The 16,818-nt window shown below is 36.4% G+C and overlaps 1 protein-coding gene across 12 annotated transcripts in view; it reads right to left on the reverse strand.

The window, feature by feature from the left end:
• BIRC6 (baculoviral IAP repeat containing 6) overlaps positions 1-16,818 on the reverse strand; it is a 250,519-nt gene that overhangs the window by 59,710 nt on the left and 173,991 nt on the right. For all 12 annotated transcript variants that reach the window (XR_007135165.1, XM_047782321.1, XM_047782326.1 and 9 more), the window contains 7 exons: positions 15,958-16,125; positions 14,777-14,950; positions 12,112-12,308; positions 9,304-9,604; positions 5,658-5,875; positions 1,868-2,032; positions 895-1,063 (listed from right to left, as the gene is read on the reverse strand). Coding sequence is in view for 11 of the 12 variants with exons in the window: in XM_047782321.1 (XP_047638277.1) it covers positions 895-1,063; positions 1,868-2,032; positions 5,658-5,875; positions 9,304-9,604; positions 12,112-12,308; positions 14,777-14,950; positions 15,958-16,125 (1,392 nt within the window). In the remaining variant the exon portion in view is untranslated. The remainder of the gene's footprint in view (positions 1-894; positions 1,064-1,867; positions 2,033-5,657; positions 5,876-9,303; positions 9,605-12,111; positions 12,309-14,776; positions 14,951-15,957; positions 16,126-16,818) is intronic.

Here is a 16,818-nt window from a genome sequence, read left to right on the forward strand (position 1 = left end):
GGAATAGAATACATTTCTTTCTTTCTTTTTTTTTGTCTTTTTGTCTTTTGTTGTTGTAGTTGTTGTTGTTGCTGTTGCTATTTCTTGGGCCGCTCCCGTGGCATATGGAGGTTCCCAGGCTAGGGGTCGAATCAGAGCTGTAGCCGCCGGCCTACGCCAGAGCCACCGCAACTCGGGATCCAAGCCGCGTCTGCAACCTACACCACAGCTCACGGCAACGCCGGATCCTTAACCCACTGAGCAAGGGCAGGGACCGAACCCGCAACCTCATGGTTCCTAGTCGGATTTGTTAACCACTGCGCCACGACGGGAACTCCCAGAATACATTTCTTGGAGGATAATTTCACAACCAGGTAAATAATAAACTAGTTTTAATCAATAATTTGTTGTATACTGGCAAAATAAGTCGCTATGGTTCTTTTATTTTTGAATTGGTAAAAACGAATATTCTTATTGTCAAGTACCTATGAACTTGAATCTCTTTTCCTTTAAATCACTACAGTCTGCAGTTCTAGTATTTGAAGAAAAAAAAAGTTCAATTAACCATATTTAGATCAGAATGTTGTCATGAAGCTGCTAGCCTTTGCCCTATCATTTTCAGCTATAGGTTATTAAAAGAAAAAAATGTACTTTCACAGTTGAAAACAAAGGAATAAAGAACACTATTATTCTATGTTATAGGACAGATGACAACACAATAACAAATTAGGGGCTCTCTCAAAATAACTATTTCTAGAAAAATTTTTAAGAAATAAACTCACACCTACATGAATTGGAGAAGAAACTCAAATATTTCAAATGAACCTTATTATTTAAACTGATAATGATAAAACAGGTAAACATAAGTATTCATCCACAAAGACATCTTAGAGGACTGGTTATAGTATAGTTTACCTGAATCATTTCGTAGATAAGATGACATGGCTGGGATGAGGCAGGACTGACTGAGAAGCTCTAGAAGTACAGAAGGAAGGGCGTTACTGTTCTGTCCTCTACTCTCGTGAGATGACTGAGCCTCTCCATTTACAGCACCACTTGCAGGGTTTATATAACTTGCAAGAACCTAAAAATAAAAATTGTTGGATTTAAACTGAATTTTAGCTTCATATAATTTGAAAGCCCATGTTTTACGTTAGATATTCAATCTGAATACCAAAAAGATATATTTTCAACTCAACCAATGCGTCATACTACATGTTTTAAAAATGAGACTTCTTTAGATTTTCAAGAGGATGTTTTGCATGATGTACACAGCATATGACTAGACGTACAGAAGCAATCCACCTAAGAACATGAATTTAAGAGTTTGGTAGCAACTCTGAGATTATTTACTCTATTGAATTGATTCAGTTTATAGTCTGAGGGTGATGGAATCAGAATTTTAAGTAGAATGAGCCTGAAAAATGCTCAAAAAAAAAAAAAAAAAGACTGATTTTTAGTCCACTAGGGGATACAGGATCTTTAAGAATCTTCTCTTTTCTATGGTATTGAAGGTTTTGTATACTAGATCACCTTGCCCAATTCTAGAAAACTCATAGAACAATGTGAGGAACAAAGACATTAATAGATATTTAAAAATAAAGAAAGAGTCCAGATACAGCACTTTAGGTGATAAGCTAACTTGAAGAAGGAAGTTATGGTACATTTTTCAGTTATTGGATGATTTCATCCTTGTCACTTTCCTCTCAGTGAACAAGCTAATTGAGAGGAAAGAATTCAGAGTTACAAGTCAGGAAGAATAATCTTTGTCCATTATCTTAAATGTGCTGAGAGCAGGGGCTTTATAATAGTAGCTGATAATGAGTTGGATAGTCAAAAGTACTTAAAAATAATACAAAAAAATAATTTTTCAACTTTGCAAATATACCTGCAGAAGACAGGTAACATGTTCCTCTTCCAGCCTCTGTTTAGTTAAGGCTTGTTCCACATCCCATCCAGACGCGGTAGAGCCTGTTCCAAAGCCAGTCCCTTTGGCCCAATAGAGCTGCTGTTCTTCTGTTGATGTAGGGTTATGAGAACTTGGTACCTGTGGCTTATAACAAAAAATAAATTATTACTATTTGGTTTTATTTATCCTCAAAAATGTCTGTATAAATTTAAATATTTTAGCTATTACAGAAAACAGTTTAGAGATTTCTTAAAAAAATCAAAGAATTACAGTGTGACCCAGCAATTCCATTTCTAGGTATATATCCAAAGAAATAAACCTGACACTCAAACAAATACATTACAGTCATGTTCACAGCAAGACTATTCATAACAACTGAAAGATTGGCCCAAATGCCCATCAAGGGCTGAATGCATTCCATTTATATGAAATATCCAGGGTAGGTAAATATATAGAGACAAAATACAGACTGGTAGTTGTCAAGGATTAGGGAAAAGGGGAAATAGGGAACAAATGCTTACTTATATTTAAGAATAAACAGGAGTTCTCTGGTGGCTCAATAGGTTAAAGATCCAGCATTGTCACTGCTGTGGCACAGGTTCGATCCCTGGCCAGTGCAGCAATAAATAAATGAACACATAAATGAACTTTTAAAAATATTTACCAGGAATGATGGGGTAAAGCAGCTTATGGCCTACAGAGTCAAAGACTCAAGATTAAACAGAGAAAACAGGAGAAGGAATAGGGATATGAGCCAGATCTTTTAGAATGAATCTACAAGGGTGTCCTATGTTTTCAATCACAGCAAGCAAGATTGCTTCTGTTTCTAGGAGTAATTCTCAATTTCTTATTTATAATGTGATATGTGGAAAATTTTCTTTGGGGAATACAGAACATAGTAAAAACGTGAATGTTGTAGAGACAGAAAAAAAATGACAAATCACTGGTTTATTAATGCAATCTCAAACTCTGTAAGGCCAATTATTATAATTTCTGTAGACTGTAAAATTAATTCTGTAATAAGAATCCTCCTTTAAAAATTTTTCACTCAATTATCATACTATGTACCCTCAAAATATTTGAAATAAAGTATTAATTTCAGGGGTAATTTGCAAGCATTTTAACAGAAATATTTTCTAAGGAAGAATATTATATATGAGCAATACTTTCACGAACTGTAATACAATTTTATGGATCTATGATGGAAGAATTCCATCTTCCACATTTTGTAAAATAAAGTTAAATAATAAAAATTTCACTACCATCTATATTTAAAAGGTAATAATTAAGGTTATTAGTAAAAACAGCTATTTATTTTTTTAAAAACATTTCTAAATGTGAAGTATAATATATTTACACAGACAACACAAACAGGTAAAGCTTAATGAATTGCAAACAACTTATTTAACCATGCAGATCAAGAATTAAATCACTGCACACAAGAAATTGCCCTTGTTCCATCATACCCTCATTCTTCTACAAAGCTAATGGATAACCTGACTTTATACTCATTACTTCCTTTTTTTAAATATAATTTTGCCAGCTAAATGTGAAACCCTAGTCACTATAGTTTAGTTTAATTTTTGAACATTATAAAAATGGAATCATGATACATGTATTCCTTTGTGCCTGGCATTTTAGCTATGCTTATAAAATTTATTGGTCCTATTATATGTAGTTAACTGTAGCTATTTACTTCTATTACCTTATGGTATCCTATTGCAGAGTAGACTACACTTATTTACCCATTCTACTGCTTTCACATTATTTATTTTATCCATTCTATTGCCTTTACATTATTATGAATGATGATGGGACAATATTTAGTACTACTATTTTTGAAAGCATATACATATTGATAGGATGTGTACTCTTAATGTATTAAAAGTTTTCATTTGTACTTTTCTGATAATTAAAGCAACATATCACCTTTGAGCATTTATTGAATATTTAGACAGCCTTTGGTGAATGGCCCATTTTGATCTCTTATCTAGTATTTTTCTATTTCATTGTCCTTTTCCTTTTGGAATTTCTGAAGCTCCCGAAATATTCTGGATATAATTTTTAAAATCAGATATACACAAATATAGTCTCTGTTCTGTGGCTTCCCTTTTCACTTTCTTAAATAGTGTAGCTAATGGAAAAAAAAACTGCTTAATGTAGTTGCTTTTTGCCATTTCCCCCCTTATGGGTTAATGTTTCTTTTACATCCTGTCTAAAAATTCTTTGTCTACACTGAAATCAAAAAGGTATCTACTTTTTTGGGTAAAAGAATATTGTCATATTTTGTACATATTACACACATTTAGATTGACCATCTAGTTAGAATTAACTTTTGCATCAGACTACAGTCGAGTCTAAAGATTCATTTTTGTTCCATATGGATATTTAACTGACCCTACCACTATTTATTGATAAAACCATACTTATTCCCTTTTGTTGCAGAGTCATTTTTATCATAGAACCAAAGGACCACGTATATCTGAACATGAGTCCCTATTGTTTGCTGGGCTTCTATCTATCCTTGTACAAATACCACAGCTTAAGAGTAGGTTTCAATATATATGATATGCTGTTCTTACTTGAAATTGCCTTGGCTGTCCTTGACTTTTCGAGTTTCTGAATAAATTTTACAAATGGCTTATCAACTTCCTCCAAAATAAAGCTGGAATTCCATCAAACTTGAGGATCAATTTGGGAAGAAATACTAAGTATCTTCTACTCCATGAGAGAGAAACATTTACACAGACTTCAGTTCATGAAAATCTAATTAATAAGAGTCTATTAAAAAATATTTGTATATTTTATGAAGAGAAGTCTTGCATATGACCTAAGAGACATCTTAAAAAAACTCATTTTGACAGTTCCCACTATGGCACAATGGGTTAATGATCTGGCTTGTCTCTGTGGAGAAATCAGTTTGATCCCTGGCCCGGTGCAGTGGGTTAAGAAGATCCAGCATTGCAGTTCCTTTTGTGGCTCAGTGAAACGAACCTGACTGGGATCTATGAAGATGCGGGTTCGATCCCTGGCCTTGCTCAGTGGGTTAAGGATCTGGTGCTGCTGTAAGCTGCAGGGTAGGCTGCAGACGAGGCTTGGACCCTGCATTGCTGTGGCTGTGCTGTAGGCCAGCAGCTATAGCTCCAATTCGACCCCTAGCCTGGGAACCTCCATATGCCGTAGGTGCAGCCACCCGTTCCCCCCTCACCGAGGTCAAAAAAGAAAATCAACCATGGATTCAATCCCTGGCCTGGGAACTTCTATACCTGCGGGAGTGGCCAGAAAAGGAACACAAACAAACAAAAACAACAAAAAACACTGCTAATTTTATGTGTTGCTGTTATACAGAAATTACTCATTTGAAATAATTAGTTTTATTTTCTTCATCCCCCACCGCTTTTTATTCTTGTCTTACTGTACTGGCTAAAACCTTTCATTCAATAGTATGATTGTCTGAAATTCAAGAAAAGAAAGGAAAAGGGATTAGAGAATAAATTCAGCATATTCTGGTATATAGTAAAAGGAAAAGTTTATTAAGTTATAAAATCTTTTTTGTTTTACAAGTAGATGGGCTAACTTAAGGCTTTATTAAAGAGCTTAACAGAGAAAAGAATAACTAATTCATTGTTTCTCTTTCATATATGCTTTGTTTAGGGACAGAACAAAGAAACACAGTCTCTGAAATACTAATTAGCTCAGAAAAAACTATGTCTGGACTCCATGAATTGAACTTAGTTTTTCATAATTAAAGAATGAAAACTGAGCTTACCTCTGTTTGATTGAGGCTAGAGTTTGGAACTCGAGGGGCATGGTGGCTCAAGGCAGAGAGACAGACCAGAATGAGGTGTAGTGCTCCAATTTCCAGTGCCATCCTCCGGAGAAGCACACCATCGTCAGTTGTTAGAGGTGTAGTGCTAAACAAACTACGAAGGACATGGAAAGGAAGGGTTGGGAGCACATTCGCTGATGGAGACTGTAGGATGTGACCTAGATTAAGAGGAGAAGAGAATTCAACATTAAAAAAATATTTTAAAACGCAGTAAGGAACAACACAAAAGGTCACAAGTCTATAATGAAAACATAATGTAAAATTACATCCTTATATTTATTGGAAAACAATGACAAAATAGTATCACACATGGAATAGAAATATCTTAATATTTAATAATAAAGTGTCTAGAAAAGCTAAGAAGACATCATATATATGAACTCCAGAAGAAAGTTGAAATATATTCATATGGTACTAGTTAACGGATTATGTCAATATTATGACCTAGAATTTAAACTAAAAACCAGCAACTTTTCTAAAAAGAAACATTGGAGTTCCCATCATGGCTCAGTGGTTAACGAATCCGACTAAGAACCATGAGGTTGCAGGTTCAATCCCTGGCCTTGCTCAGTGGGTTAAAAGATCCGGTGTTGCCGTGAGCTGTGGTGTAGGTCGCAGACACAGCTCTGCTGTGGCTCTGGCGTAGGCCGGTGGCTGCAGCTCCGATTCGACTCCTAGCTTTGGAACCTCCATATGCCGTGGGAGCGGCCCAAGAAATGGCAAAAAGACAAAAAAAATAAAATAAAAAATAAAAGAAGCATCAAAAGTTTCTTAAAATAGCATGAAAGTAACTGCTTGCCTGGAAATAGTTTCAACCATCAATCAGAGAGAAACTAGGAGTTCCATTGTGGTACAGCGGAAATGAATCCAACTAGTATCCATGAAGATGAGGGTTTGATCCCTGGCCTTGCTCAGTGGGTCGGGGATCTGGTGTTGCCGTGAGCTGTGGTGTAGGTTGCAGACGTGGCTCGGATTCCACGTTGCTGTGCCTACAGTGTAGGACGGCAGGTGTAGCTCCGATTTGACCCCTAGCCTACTAACTTCCATATGCCACAGGTACGGCCCTAAAAAAGCAAAAAAAAGTGAAACTATTTTGTTTTGTTGGCAATAAAGTTTTTCACTACGTTCTAGCTAGAGAGGAGTGTTAAATGTAAACAACAAAACAAACAAAAAACCACTCTTACATGAATTGTGGACGACCTAACTACTGCAAAAAGGGATATCAGAATTACACTCTTTAATAAATATTCATTATATATCACTAGAAATAGTATGAATTGGCCTAAAGACAATTCTTCTTTTTTTTCTGTTTAGGGTTACACCTACTTTCTTGTAATAGAGTCCTAAAATACCCATGGTTCTTATCCCTTTATATAAAAAAATCAGATGAAGCAGTAAGAAATTCCTGATCTTCTAAAATAAGTATAAACAATTTATATATGAAACCAAACAACCAGGACTTATTTAGTAGACAGACACTGTAATTTAATATAATTATAAAATCACTTAAAATTATGTCTATTTCTGAAGAATTCCATCATTATGAAAATACAAAAGAAAAAATATATACCTTGAATACTCAATACTTCAGGGTTACAGGACGCACAAATAAATTCATATAATTTTACTGGAATAAATATACTTTGATGTATAGAATGTACCAGTGTATTCTTCCTTTTTTTTTTTTTTTTTGGTCTTTTTGCCTTTCCTAGTGCCCCTCCCACGGCATGTGGAGGTTCCCAGGCTAGGGGTCTAATCAGAGCTACAGCTACTGGCCTACGTCACAGCCACAGCAACACCAGATCTGAGCTGTGTCTGAGACCTACACCACAGCTCACGGCAACGCCGGATCCTTAATCCACCAGGCAAGTCCAGGGACTGAACCCGCAACCTCATGGTTCTTAGTCGGATTCATTTCCACTGCACCACGACGGGAACTCCACCAGTGTATTCTTTCTAAGTGGCACATGAAAAATATCTCTAATCAAAACCATAGATTTTATTTTAGTTTGAAAACCATATGATTTTAAAATAACATAAAAACATTAGTTCTCAAATGTAATGGTTACTAACTGAAGAATTAGAGATAAATCAAATGAAAATATACTTGCTGGGCTACCCTATGGTTTCTTTGTTTCTTTCTATTAAAATCACTGCCAGCCCAACGAAAACAATCACCATAGCTTTATATTATGATTAAATTATAAATTGTTATTTTATAATATATTGTTATGTCATTTTCCTCATTCTGTTTTCTTTAACATAAATATTGCTACCAGATTCACTGAAGGATTCTTTGGGGAGGGGGGTGCTTTTTTAGGGCTGCACCAGAAGCACATGGAAGTTCCCAGGCTAGGGGTTGAATCAGAACTGCAGCTGCCGGCTACAGTCACAGCAACAGCATTGTGGGACCCGAGCTGCGTCTGCAATCTATACCACAGCTCACAGCAATGCTAGATTCTTAACCCACTAAGCGAGGCCAGGGTTCAAACCTGCATCCTAATGAATATTAACTGGGTTCATAACCCACTGAGTCACAATGGAACACCTCACTGAAGAATTCTTAAAAGAATTCATTACATTCCCTACTTAACATATTTTAATAAATCTTCATTGCTATTCAGAATAAAATTTGAAGATTTTGAGAAGCTCTTCCATGATATATTATCAATAACACCTTTTAAAATGATCTCTCAGGAGTTCCCGTCATGGCTCAGTGGTAACCCAACTAGTGTCCAGGAGGACATGGGTTCGATCCTGCCCTGACTCAGTAGGTTAAAGATCCAGTGTTGCTGTGAAGTGGTGTAGGTCACAGATGCAGCTAGGGTCTGGCATTGCTGTGGCTATGGCAAAGGCCAGCAGCTGCAGCTCCAACTTCCACATGTCATGGGTGGGGCCCTAAAAGGATAGACACATAGATAGATAAATAGATAGACAGTTAAATAAATAACATGATCTCTCAGTGCTGCTTTATGCAAATTATCTGCTCTCATATAAGTATATAAACACTGCTCACATCATTCCTATTTCTGAAACAACTCATTCTCAACCTATACTGACTATATGAGCATATAAACATTGCTCAAATCATTCCTGCTTTCTGAAATAACTCATTTGCAACATATACTGACTATATTCTTCAAGGTCTCAGTAAAACCTACAATGCTACTTTACTCACAGTGCTAGGTAGTAAGGAAATAATTTCATACTTGCAAGCGCCCATAAGACTGTACTTTTCTCAAGGCTTTTATAACTTGTTCAGTCTATATGTGTATATATATTCCTCGTTGCTATTACTGGAGCACATTAGATACTTGAAGGTCAGGTCTAAACACCTGCTTCATCTTTAAATACCTCCAATAATGCCCACTATCTCTGTAAGCACAAATAACTTCTGAATGAATAAAGAAGTGAAAATAAGATTCTTTAGGATTTATAATACCTATCATTGGAAATAAGTTGCCAATAACAAGTCTTCTAGAGGCTAAACTATGAAAGAAACAAATGAAGAATAAAAGGCAATGATCTGAATAACTTTTACACAACCTACCTATGTTAAATTTCATTAATAACACTAAACACTTACTTCCTTCTCCATCATCTGTCACTCCCAATACCAAGCGAAGAAGGCACTGGGCATGTTTTCTCTCTTTCAGAAGCACTTCAGCATAGCCCGGAAGACGAAGAAATAATCCAAAAGCAGCCAAAGAATGGGCAGGTATGGGAGACATGGTCTGTACAGCAGACTTGATAGGTGGAGGTTCAGCTGCAATGGTTTCCGGTGCTTCATAAACTAATTCTCCTGATTGTTCAATAGTCACCCATTCAAACTGATCACTATCCTTTGGCTTTTCCTGAGTGGTAGATGTTACAACTGGTGTACTCACCTAAAGAAAAAAAAAAATTTGTTTCATTATCTGTATGTTTCAACATCAGTTTCAAAATAAAGACTTGAATTCAAATGATCTCTTTAAAATATAAGAATATAGAAATCAATAAAGGGACACTTTTTAAAAGTGAGTTACATTATACCATTAGTATGATGGTCTCTGCCAAGTATCTCCACTTTTCAAGTTACTATTTTCTCCTCTGTAATCAGTTAAGTAGGCTGATTCTTTGTAATTATCTTGTTTCTTACTAAACTGTGATCCATTAGAATCAGCATTTTTATAATGCTCGCCTGTAATAATACTAATTACAGTGGTTGCCAAATGGTGATTTTCAAATTTTATCATTCCTTCTACATTTATTAGTTGGCACTGAACAGAAAGCAAAGATGTTCCCTTTATTTCCATCTATTTATTCATTCATTTATTAATTTTATTCTATAGGTTACAGTCTGTTACTATCATTTATCTGATGCCCAAGTAGAATCAGATTTGGTCAGTGAAGCCCCCTTAAAGAAGGCTCCTATATCTAGGCTCATCTTGTACCTTCTCTGCCCCAATCCTAGAATTCTTCCAAGGGGCACCCATTTCTTTGTTTGAAACAGAATCTTAAAAAGAAGATATGGGATACAGGTATGCAAATATTGCTGGGGGAGGTCTGAATCCATGCCCTGTAAACAAACAAGCAAATCTAGGAAAAACATGTACAGACACATGCATATATGTGACTATATATATAGACAAAATCAATGTGGGATCTAAGCCATGACTGCGACCTATGCCACAGCTCATGGCAATGCCAAATTCTGAACCCACTGAGCAAGGCCAGAGAGCAAACCCGCATCCTCATGGATACTAGTCAGGTTCATAACCGGCTGAGCCACAACAGGAACTCCCTATTTTAGCAATTCTTGATTTCCAATCAATATAATACACCATAGTGAATCCTGAATTAGGACAATCATTTTCATTGAGCAGTAATAATCTTGAGAATGTCAGAGTCTTTTCCATTTCAAACCTTTGCATGTTATTACATTTTCCATATAGAAATAAAATATTCCTTATATTGTCCTGTGGCAATCACCTTACATCATGGTTGTATCACCTTAAAGTATTAGCTCTTTGAATAGCAGGTAAGTAATAACCATTTACTGAGTAGCTAGGTATTATCGTGGATTGAAATAAATCTCCCCCAAAGATATACTCAAGTTCTAATGCCTGTGGGGTATTATTGGCAATGTGGTCTTATTGGCAAACATAATCAATTCAAATGAGGCCCTACCGAATTAGGGTAGACTCTAAATCCATCCTAAATCCAATGAACAGGGCTCTCATAAGGAGAGGGCAATACAGAGACACACAGATACAAGAAGAAGGCCCCAAGTGAAGATGTAGGCAGAAACTGGAGTGATGCAGCTATAGTCCAATGAATACCATTAACTGCCAGCAATTACCAGAAGCTAAGAAGAGGCAAGGAAGGATTCTTCTCCAGAGCCTTCACAGTGTGCGTGGCTCTGGTGACACCTTGATTTCAGACTTAGAGTCTCTTGAACTGTATGAAAATAAATTTCCAATGTAAGCCACCCAGTTTGTGGTATTTTGTTTTGGCAGCCCCAGAGAATTAATGCAGGCAGACACACACACACACACACACACACACACACACGCACAGAGTGCATAAAATTAGAATAATTCTCATACCCAATTCCACAAAAATAAAGAGCTTAGTATTTACAACTCTCTGTGTATCACATTCCACTTTCATTAATAACCCTGAAAGTATACATCTCAATAACAGTAATATTAATGGACAGGTGAAGAAGTTAATGTTTTAAAAACTACTTAAAATGGAAACAGCACCTAAAAAGGAATAAAAGTTAAGCAAAAAGACATAATATATTTGGGTAGGAGTATACATGACTACTTTACTCTCCCATTTCCAGTAATATCCATAATTAATATTACCCCTTAAGAAGTGCAGAAACAAAAAAATGTTACAGTGTGATGACCATAAAATCAGGATAAATGCTACAGTGTTATGACCTTGGCAAATGCGCTTGGTCTTCAGTATTTCTTAAGTAGCAACTATTCTCACAAAGCTCTGTATAGGCTGAGCTTTGAAAGATTGATACAGTATTCAAAGACTTTATTATTATTATTATTATTTTGTCTTCTGTCTTTACAGGGCCGCACCCTCAGGCTGGGGGGTCTAATCAGAGCCGCTGCTGCCGGCCTACACCACAGCCACAGCAACGCAAGATCCGAGCCGCATCTGCGACCTACACCACAGCTCATGGCCACACTGAATCCTTATGCCATTGAGCGAGGCCAGTGATCAAACTGGCAACCTCATGGTTCCTAGAGAGATCCGTTTCCACTGTGCCACAATGGGAACTCCCTTCAAAGACTTTAAATGAGAATATTTCCAAAGTTTAAGTTAAACACACAAAAAAAGGGAAGGAAGGTCTGTCATGGAATGATATAATCAATTAGGAACCTTGTCTTACCTGTTGAATTACTTCTGGATACAGCATGGGTAGTCGTTCTGCAATAAGAGCCAATCCACCCATTCCTGCAAAAACTTGTAATGGTGACTGAATGGGACAGGTCTCAAGTAAAGATTCATCCAGTATTCCATCCATACATTCATCACTTGGAGTAAGAGCCTCATCATCAGGACAACTACCAAGTAATTCTCCATGATCTAGAAGAATAATTGCAAATAATAGCTAAGAAGAGTCTCTTTAAATAAAACATTTTCATTCACAAAGCAGGTATTGTTGTCATCTTTCCACTCAACAAAAGAGCATAATAAAGTTATTCAGATATAGGTCTTTTAAGGCTAGATGCTACAAAAATGTTTAAATGACTTCTGATGTTGCTCCCTATAGTTGTGCTACACAGAGCATGGTCCATGGACCAATAAGCATCAGCATCAGCCTGAGAGCTTTTGAAATGTAGAATCTCAGGTTCTACTCTAGACCTATTGAATGGGAATAAGTACTTTCATAATGTCTTGAAGGTGATGTATAAGCATAATGAAGACTAGGAAGCATTGTCCTTTACAGCAAAGAAGACATCAGAGACTCCAGAAAATATTAATGTATGTACATGCTGTGCTCTAAAGTATCCAACTAGGGAAAATTGAACAAGACAAAGATTCACTGAAAACTGAAAATTAAACCATATTGGTTTAATTTTGAATCACTCACAGAGGAAAACCAAAAGTTATTTCCACAGATAACCAGATCCTATGAACATTAAAAAGACAATTAATCCTACTGAAATTTTGGGCAAAGGAGATAGACATATTAATATTTAGTAAAGAGCACAAAATGCGGAGTTCCTGTTGTGGTTCAGTGTGTTAGGAACCCAACAAAGTCTCTGTGAGGATATGGGTTCAATTCCTGGCCTTGCTCAGTGGGTTAAGGATCTGGCATTGCTGCCAGCTGAAATGTAGGTCGTAGATGAGGCTTGGATCCTGTGTTACTGTGGCTGTGACCAGCAGCTGCAGCTCAGATTTAACTCCTAGCCAGGGAACATCAATATACTGCAGGTGTGGTCCTAAAACAAAACAAAACAAGAACACAAAATGCTAACAACTAAATACTGAACTTCAATCATGAGAAAAACTGAAGATAAATAAGATGTATATTCACAGTAATAAAATTATTGCTTAGATACCATTTATGGTAGTGAAAACTTGGAAAGAGAATGCTTCAACAATTGGGAAACAGATCAATTTTGTTATATCCGTATGAAAAACAGGCAATTAAAAAAGAAATGTGTGGAGGAGTTCCCGTCATGGCGCAGTGGTTAATGAATCTGACTAGGAACCATGAGGTTGCCGGTTTACTCCCTGGCCTCGCTCAGTGGGTTAAGGATCCAGCGTTGCCGTGAGCTGTGGTGTAAGTCGCAGACATGGCTCAGATCTGGCATTGCTGTGGCTCTGGTGTAGGCTGGTGGCTACAGCTCTGATTGGACCCCTAGCCTGGGAACCTCCATGTGCCCGCAGGAGTGGCCCTAGAAAAAGGCAAAAAGACGGAAAGACAAAAAGACAAAGAGACAAAAAAAAAAAAGGCATGGAGTTCCTGTTGTGGCTCAGCAGTAACAAACCTGATTGGTATCCATGATGATGCCAGTTTGACCCCTGGCCTCGCTCAGTGGGTTAAAGATCTGGTGTTGCCATGAGCTGCAGTATAAATTGCAAACGCAGCTTGGATTCCGTGTTGCTGTGGCTGTGGCCAGCAGGTGCAGCTGTGATTCAAACCCTAGCCTGGGAACTTCCATACGCCATGGGTGCAGCCCTAAAAAACAAAAAAACCACACACATTTAGGGAGTTCTCACTGTGGCTCAGTGGGTAAAGGACCCAATGTTGTCTCATGACGGTGTGGGTTCAATCCCTGGCCTCATTCTGTGGGTTAAGAATCTGGCATTGAGGCAAACTGTGTCACAGGTTGCAGATGCAGTTTGGATCCGGTGCTGCCATGGCTATAGCGTAGGCCGGCAATTGCAGCTCCAATTCAACCCCTAACCTAGGAACTTCCACATGCCACAAGTGCACCCATAAAATGAAAAAAAAAGAAAAAGGCACATTTAGAAATATTTAATTGAATATATAAAAATAAAAAGGTAAGAAAATGTATGATCCCACTTTTGATTAGGGAAAAAATATTTATGAGCATGAAATATCACTTGATATAAACTATAAGGAAACTAGAAATTCTAAATTGGCCCTCTCACTTTAATTATAAAATTATGAACAATTCACACGGCTCAGGCAGAAATATTATAAATTAAAGCATATGGTCCTATAAAATAAGTGACCCTACACAAGTAATTAAGATTAATTTCCAATGGAAATCATGGCAATTTTATTTAGAAATAACTCAGTCATAAAGGAAAAAATGTATCTTACTATCGATGTAATAAAAATGTAAATTTAATTATCAGTTGTAGAAATCCTTGCCTGATTAGATCACAGACTTTAATTTTACTTCTCTGCTTTTCCTTTTTGGCCACACCCAGAGACATACAGTTCTTGGGCCAGGGATCAAACCTGCACAATAGCAGTGACCAGAGCTGCAGCAGTGATAACACCTGATTCTTAACCTACTGTACCACAAGGGAACTCCCCAGATTATAATTTTAAGGAAATATCACACACATACCTTTTTCAGGGTGTAGTCTTTTAAAAGAATCTGTTTTTGAAAGACTTGGGTCTGTGATAACTCTAGATCCCAACTTAACAGTTAGATCTATTGAGCGGTAACCTTGAGGAAGTTTTCGGTCATATAGGAGAGTTAAAAGCTGGGCAAGCGTCATTTCAGCAGGCAATGGCTGGCCTAAAAATGATATAAAGTTAAAATTGGAATCCAAGAAGGAGACACTTAACTTGATTGAATTTATTCAACTACTTAATGCTTTTACCAAACTATAAGTAAGAGTTTGATTCTGACATCAACTTCAGTTTAAAAAGTTCATAGAAAGTTTACAAACCTCAAACCATTTCTGCCTTGTGTGAACAATGATGTCAATATAAAGTGTTAATTAGTTGCTAACCCACCAACTGAGTCATGGTAAATAGAAAAAAGAGACATTCCCATAAACCTTGGACTGGTCAATCTTTTAAATAAAAGGTCAGACAATAAATATGTTAAGCTATGGAAGCCATATGGTCTATGCTACAACTACTAACTCTACTGTAGCATGGAAACAGTTATAGACAATACATAAATGAATGGGCACAACTATATTCCTATAAAACTTTTTTTTATGAAAAGAAGCATCCAGTCCACCCACCATAATTTACTGACCTCCCCTATGAATCAGCTATGTAAAGCCAAGAAGGTAAATCCATTCTAAGTTAGGTGGCAATTTGATTATGATACAGCACAAAAATGGAAATAAAATAAAATGCCTTGACTAATGGAAACTATACTTGTCAAAGAATATATTTTAGACAGAGAGGAAGCTTCCCTATCAGTGGTACATCTAAGATTTCCACTGCAAGAACTAGTTCTTTAAAATTTGCCTCACACTGCATCCTATGTAACTTGTTATGAACACACTAAAATGTTAATTTTACTGATCACTTACAACACATTCATAAAAAATTTTAGGCAGCTAGTAAAGTGCAAAAATGTAACATTATGGTGTTTTAAAAGGGTCTGAAATAGGTTACTCCCTTTCTTGTTCTCACTTCTCTTGGACAGAACTATATGAACAAAGCCTCAGGAAATTATCTCATCAGTAGCATGTGATTAAACATGATTCTGGTGATTACACATCTGATTTATACAACTGTAAGATTACTAAAATTTCTTAGCTCTTTTATCACTGTGGACATTACCAGCCAAGAGTTTGTGGAATAGGTGAAAGACAGGGACAGTAATTATTTTGTTGGCAGCCTCTGCTCCTGAGGAAGCACCTCCTATTTTATCGGGCATTGTTCTCCCCCTCCTGGATGGCGGGCGAGGTGGTGTAGCTGACACAGCACGTTTAGACTGGGATTTCAGCCCTTGAAGAAAAACCAAAAATCATTAAGATTATATACGGCCAACACACCATTGAAGTAAAAGTGTATTTCTAAAATATGTTACTAAAGCGCCATATTCCTATTAATGCCAAAAGATAGAAATGTTTCTTCTTTAAAATCCAATATTTTGACTCCATTTATCATTCATTATACTCCAGAAATAATTTTGGCTGCATTTATAACTATTTTCCATGAAGATAAATATTATTAACTTCTATATTCTCTGAGATACATATAGATGACCATCTATTTACTAGAAAGTAGTTTTGTACAAATATGTACAGGAAGTCTTGTTTTATTAATTTATTTCTGAGAAAAGATATATTAAACCAACAGAGGTCTCCTATTCGAAGAGTAAGATAATTTATGCTGAGCCTTCCCTTCTGAAATAAAAATTGTGTTAAAATATCCTCCACAATTATCACTTAGCTGTTTTTTTCTTCTTCCAGCATCTAATAGTAAAAGCTCCTTTTTCAACCCATTTTCTTTTGATAACTTATGTTTTCTAATTTTATGTAATGAGCACAACATCCTAAGTGAAAACTAGAGAATACTTTTTCATTTTGCTTTTTAAGAAAAAAACAAACAAAATAAAAACAGGAAGGTTACAGAAAAATTCCTTAACACTTATAGGACTTCTAAAGTATAATTTCTGTAAACGGTTAAGGTAAAATG

Source organism: Phacochoerus africanus, chromosome 5 (assembly GCF_016906955.1).
Source record: "Phacochoerus africanus isolate WHEZ1 chromosome 5, ROS_Pafr_v1, whole genome shotgun sequence".
NCBI classification, from domain to species: domain Eukaryota; kingdom Metazoa; phylum Chordata; class Mammalia; order Artiodactyla; family Suidae; genus Phacochoerus; species Phacochoerus africanus.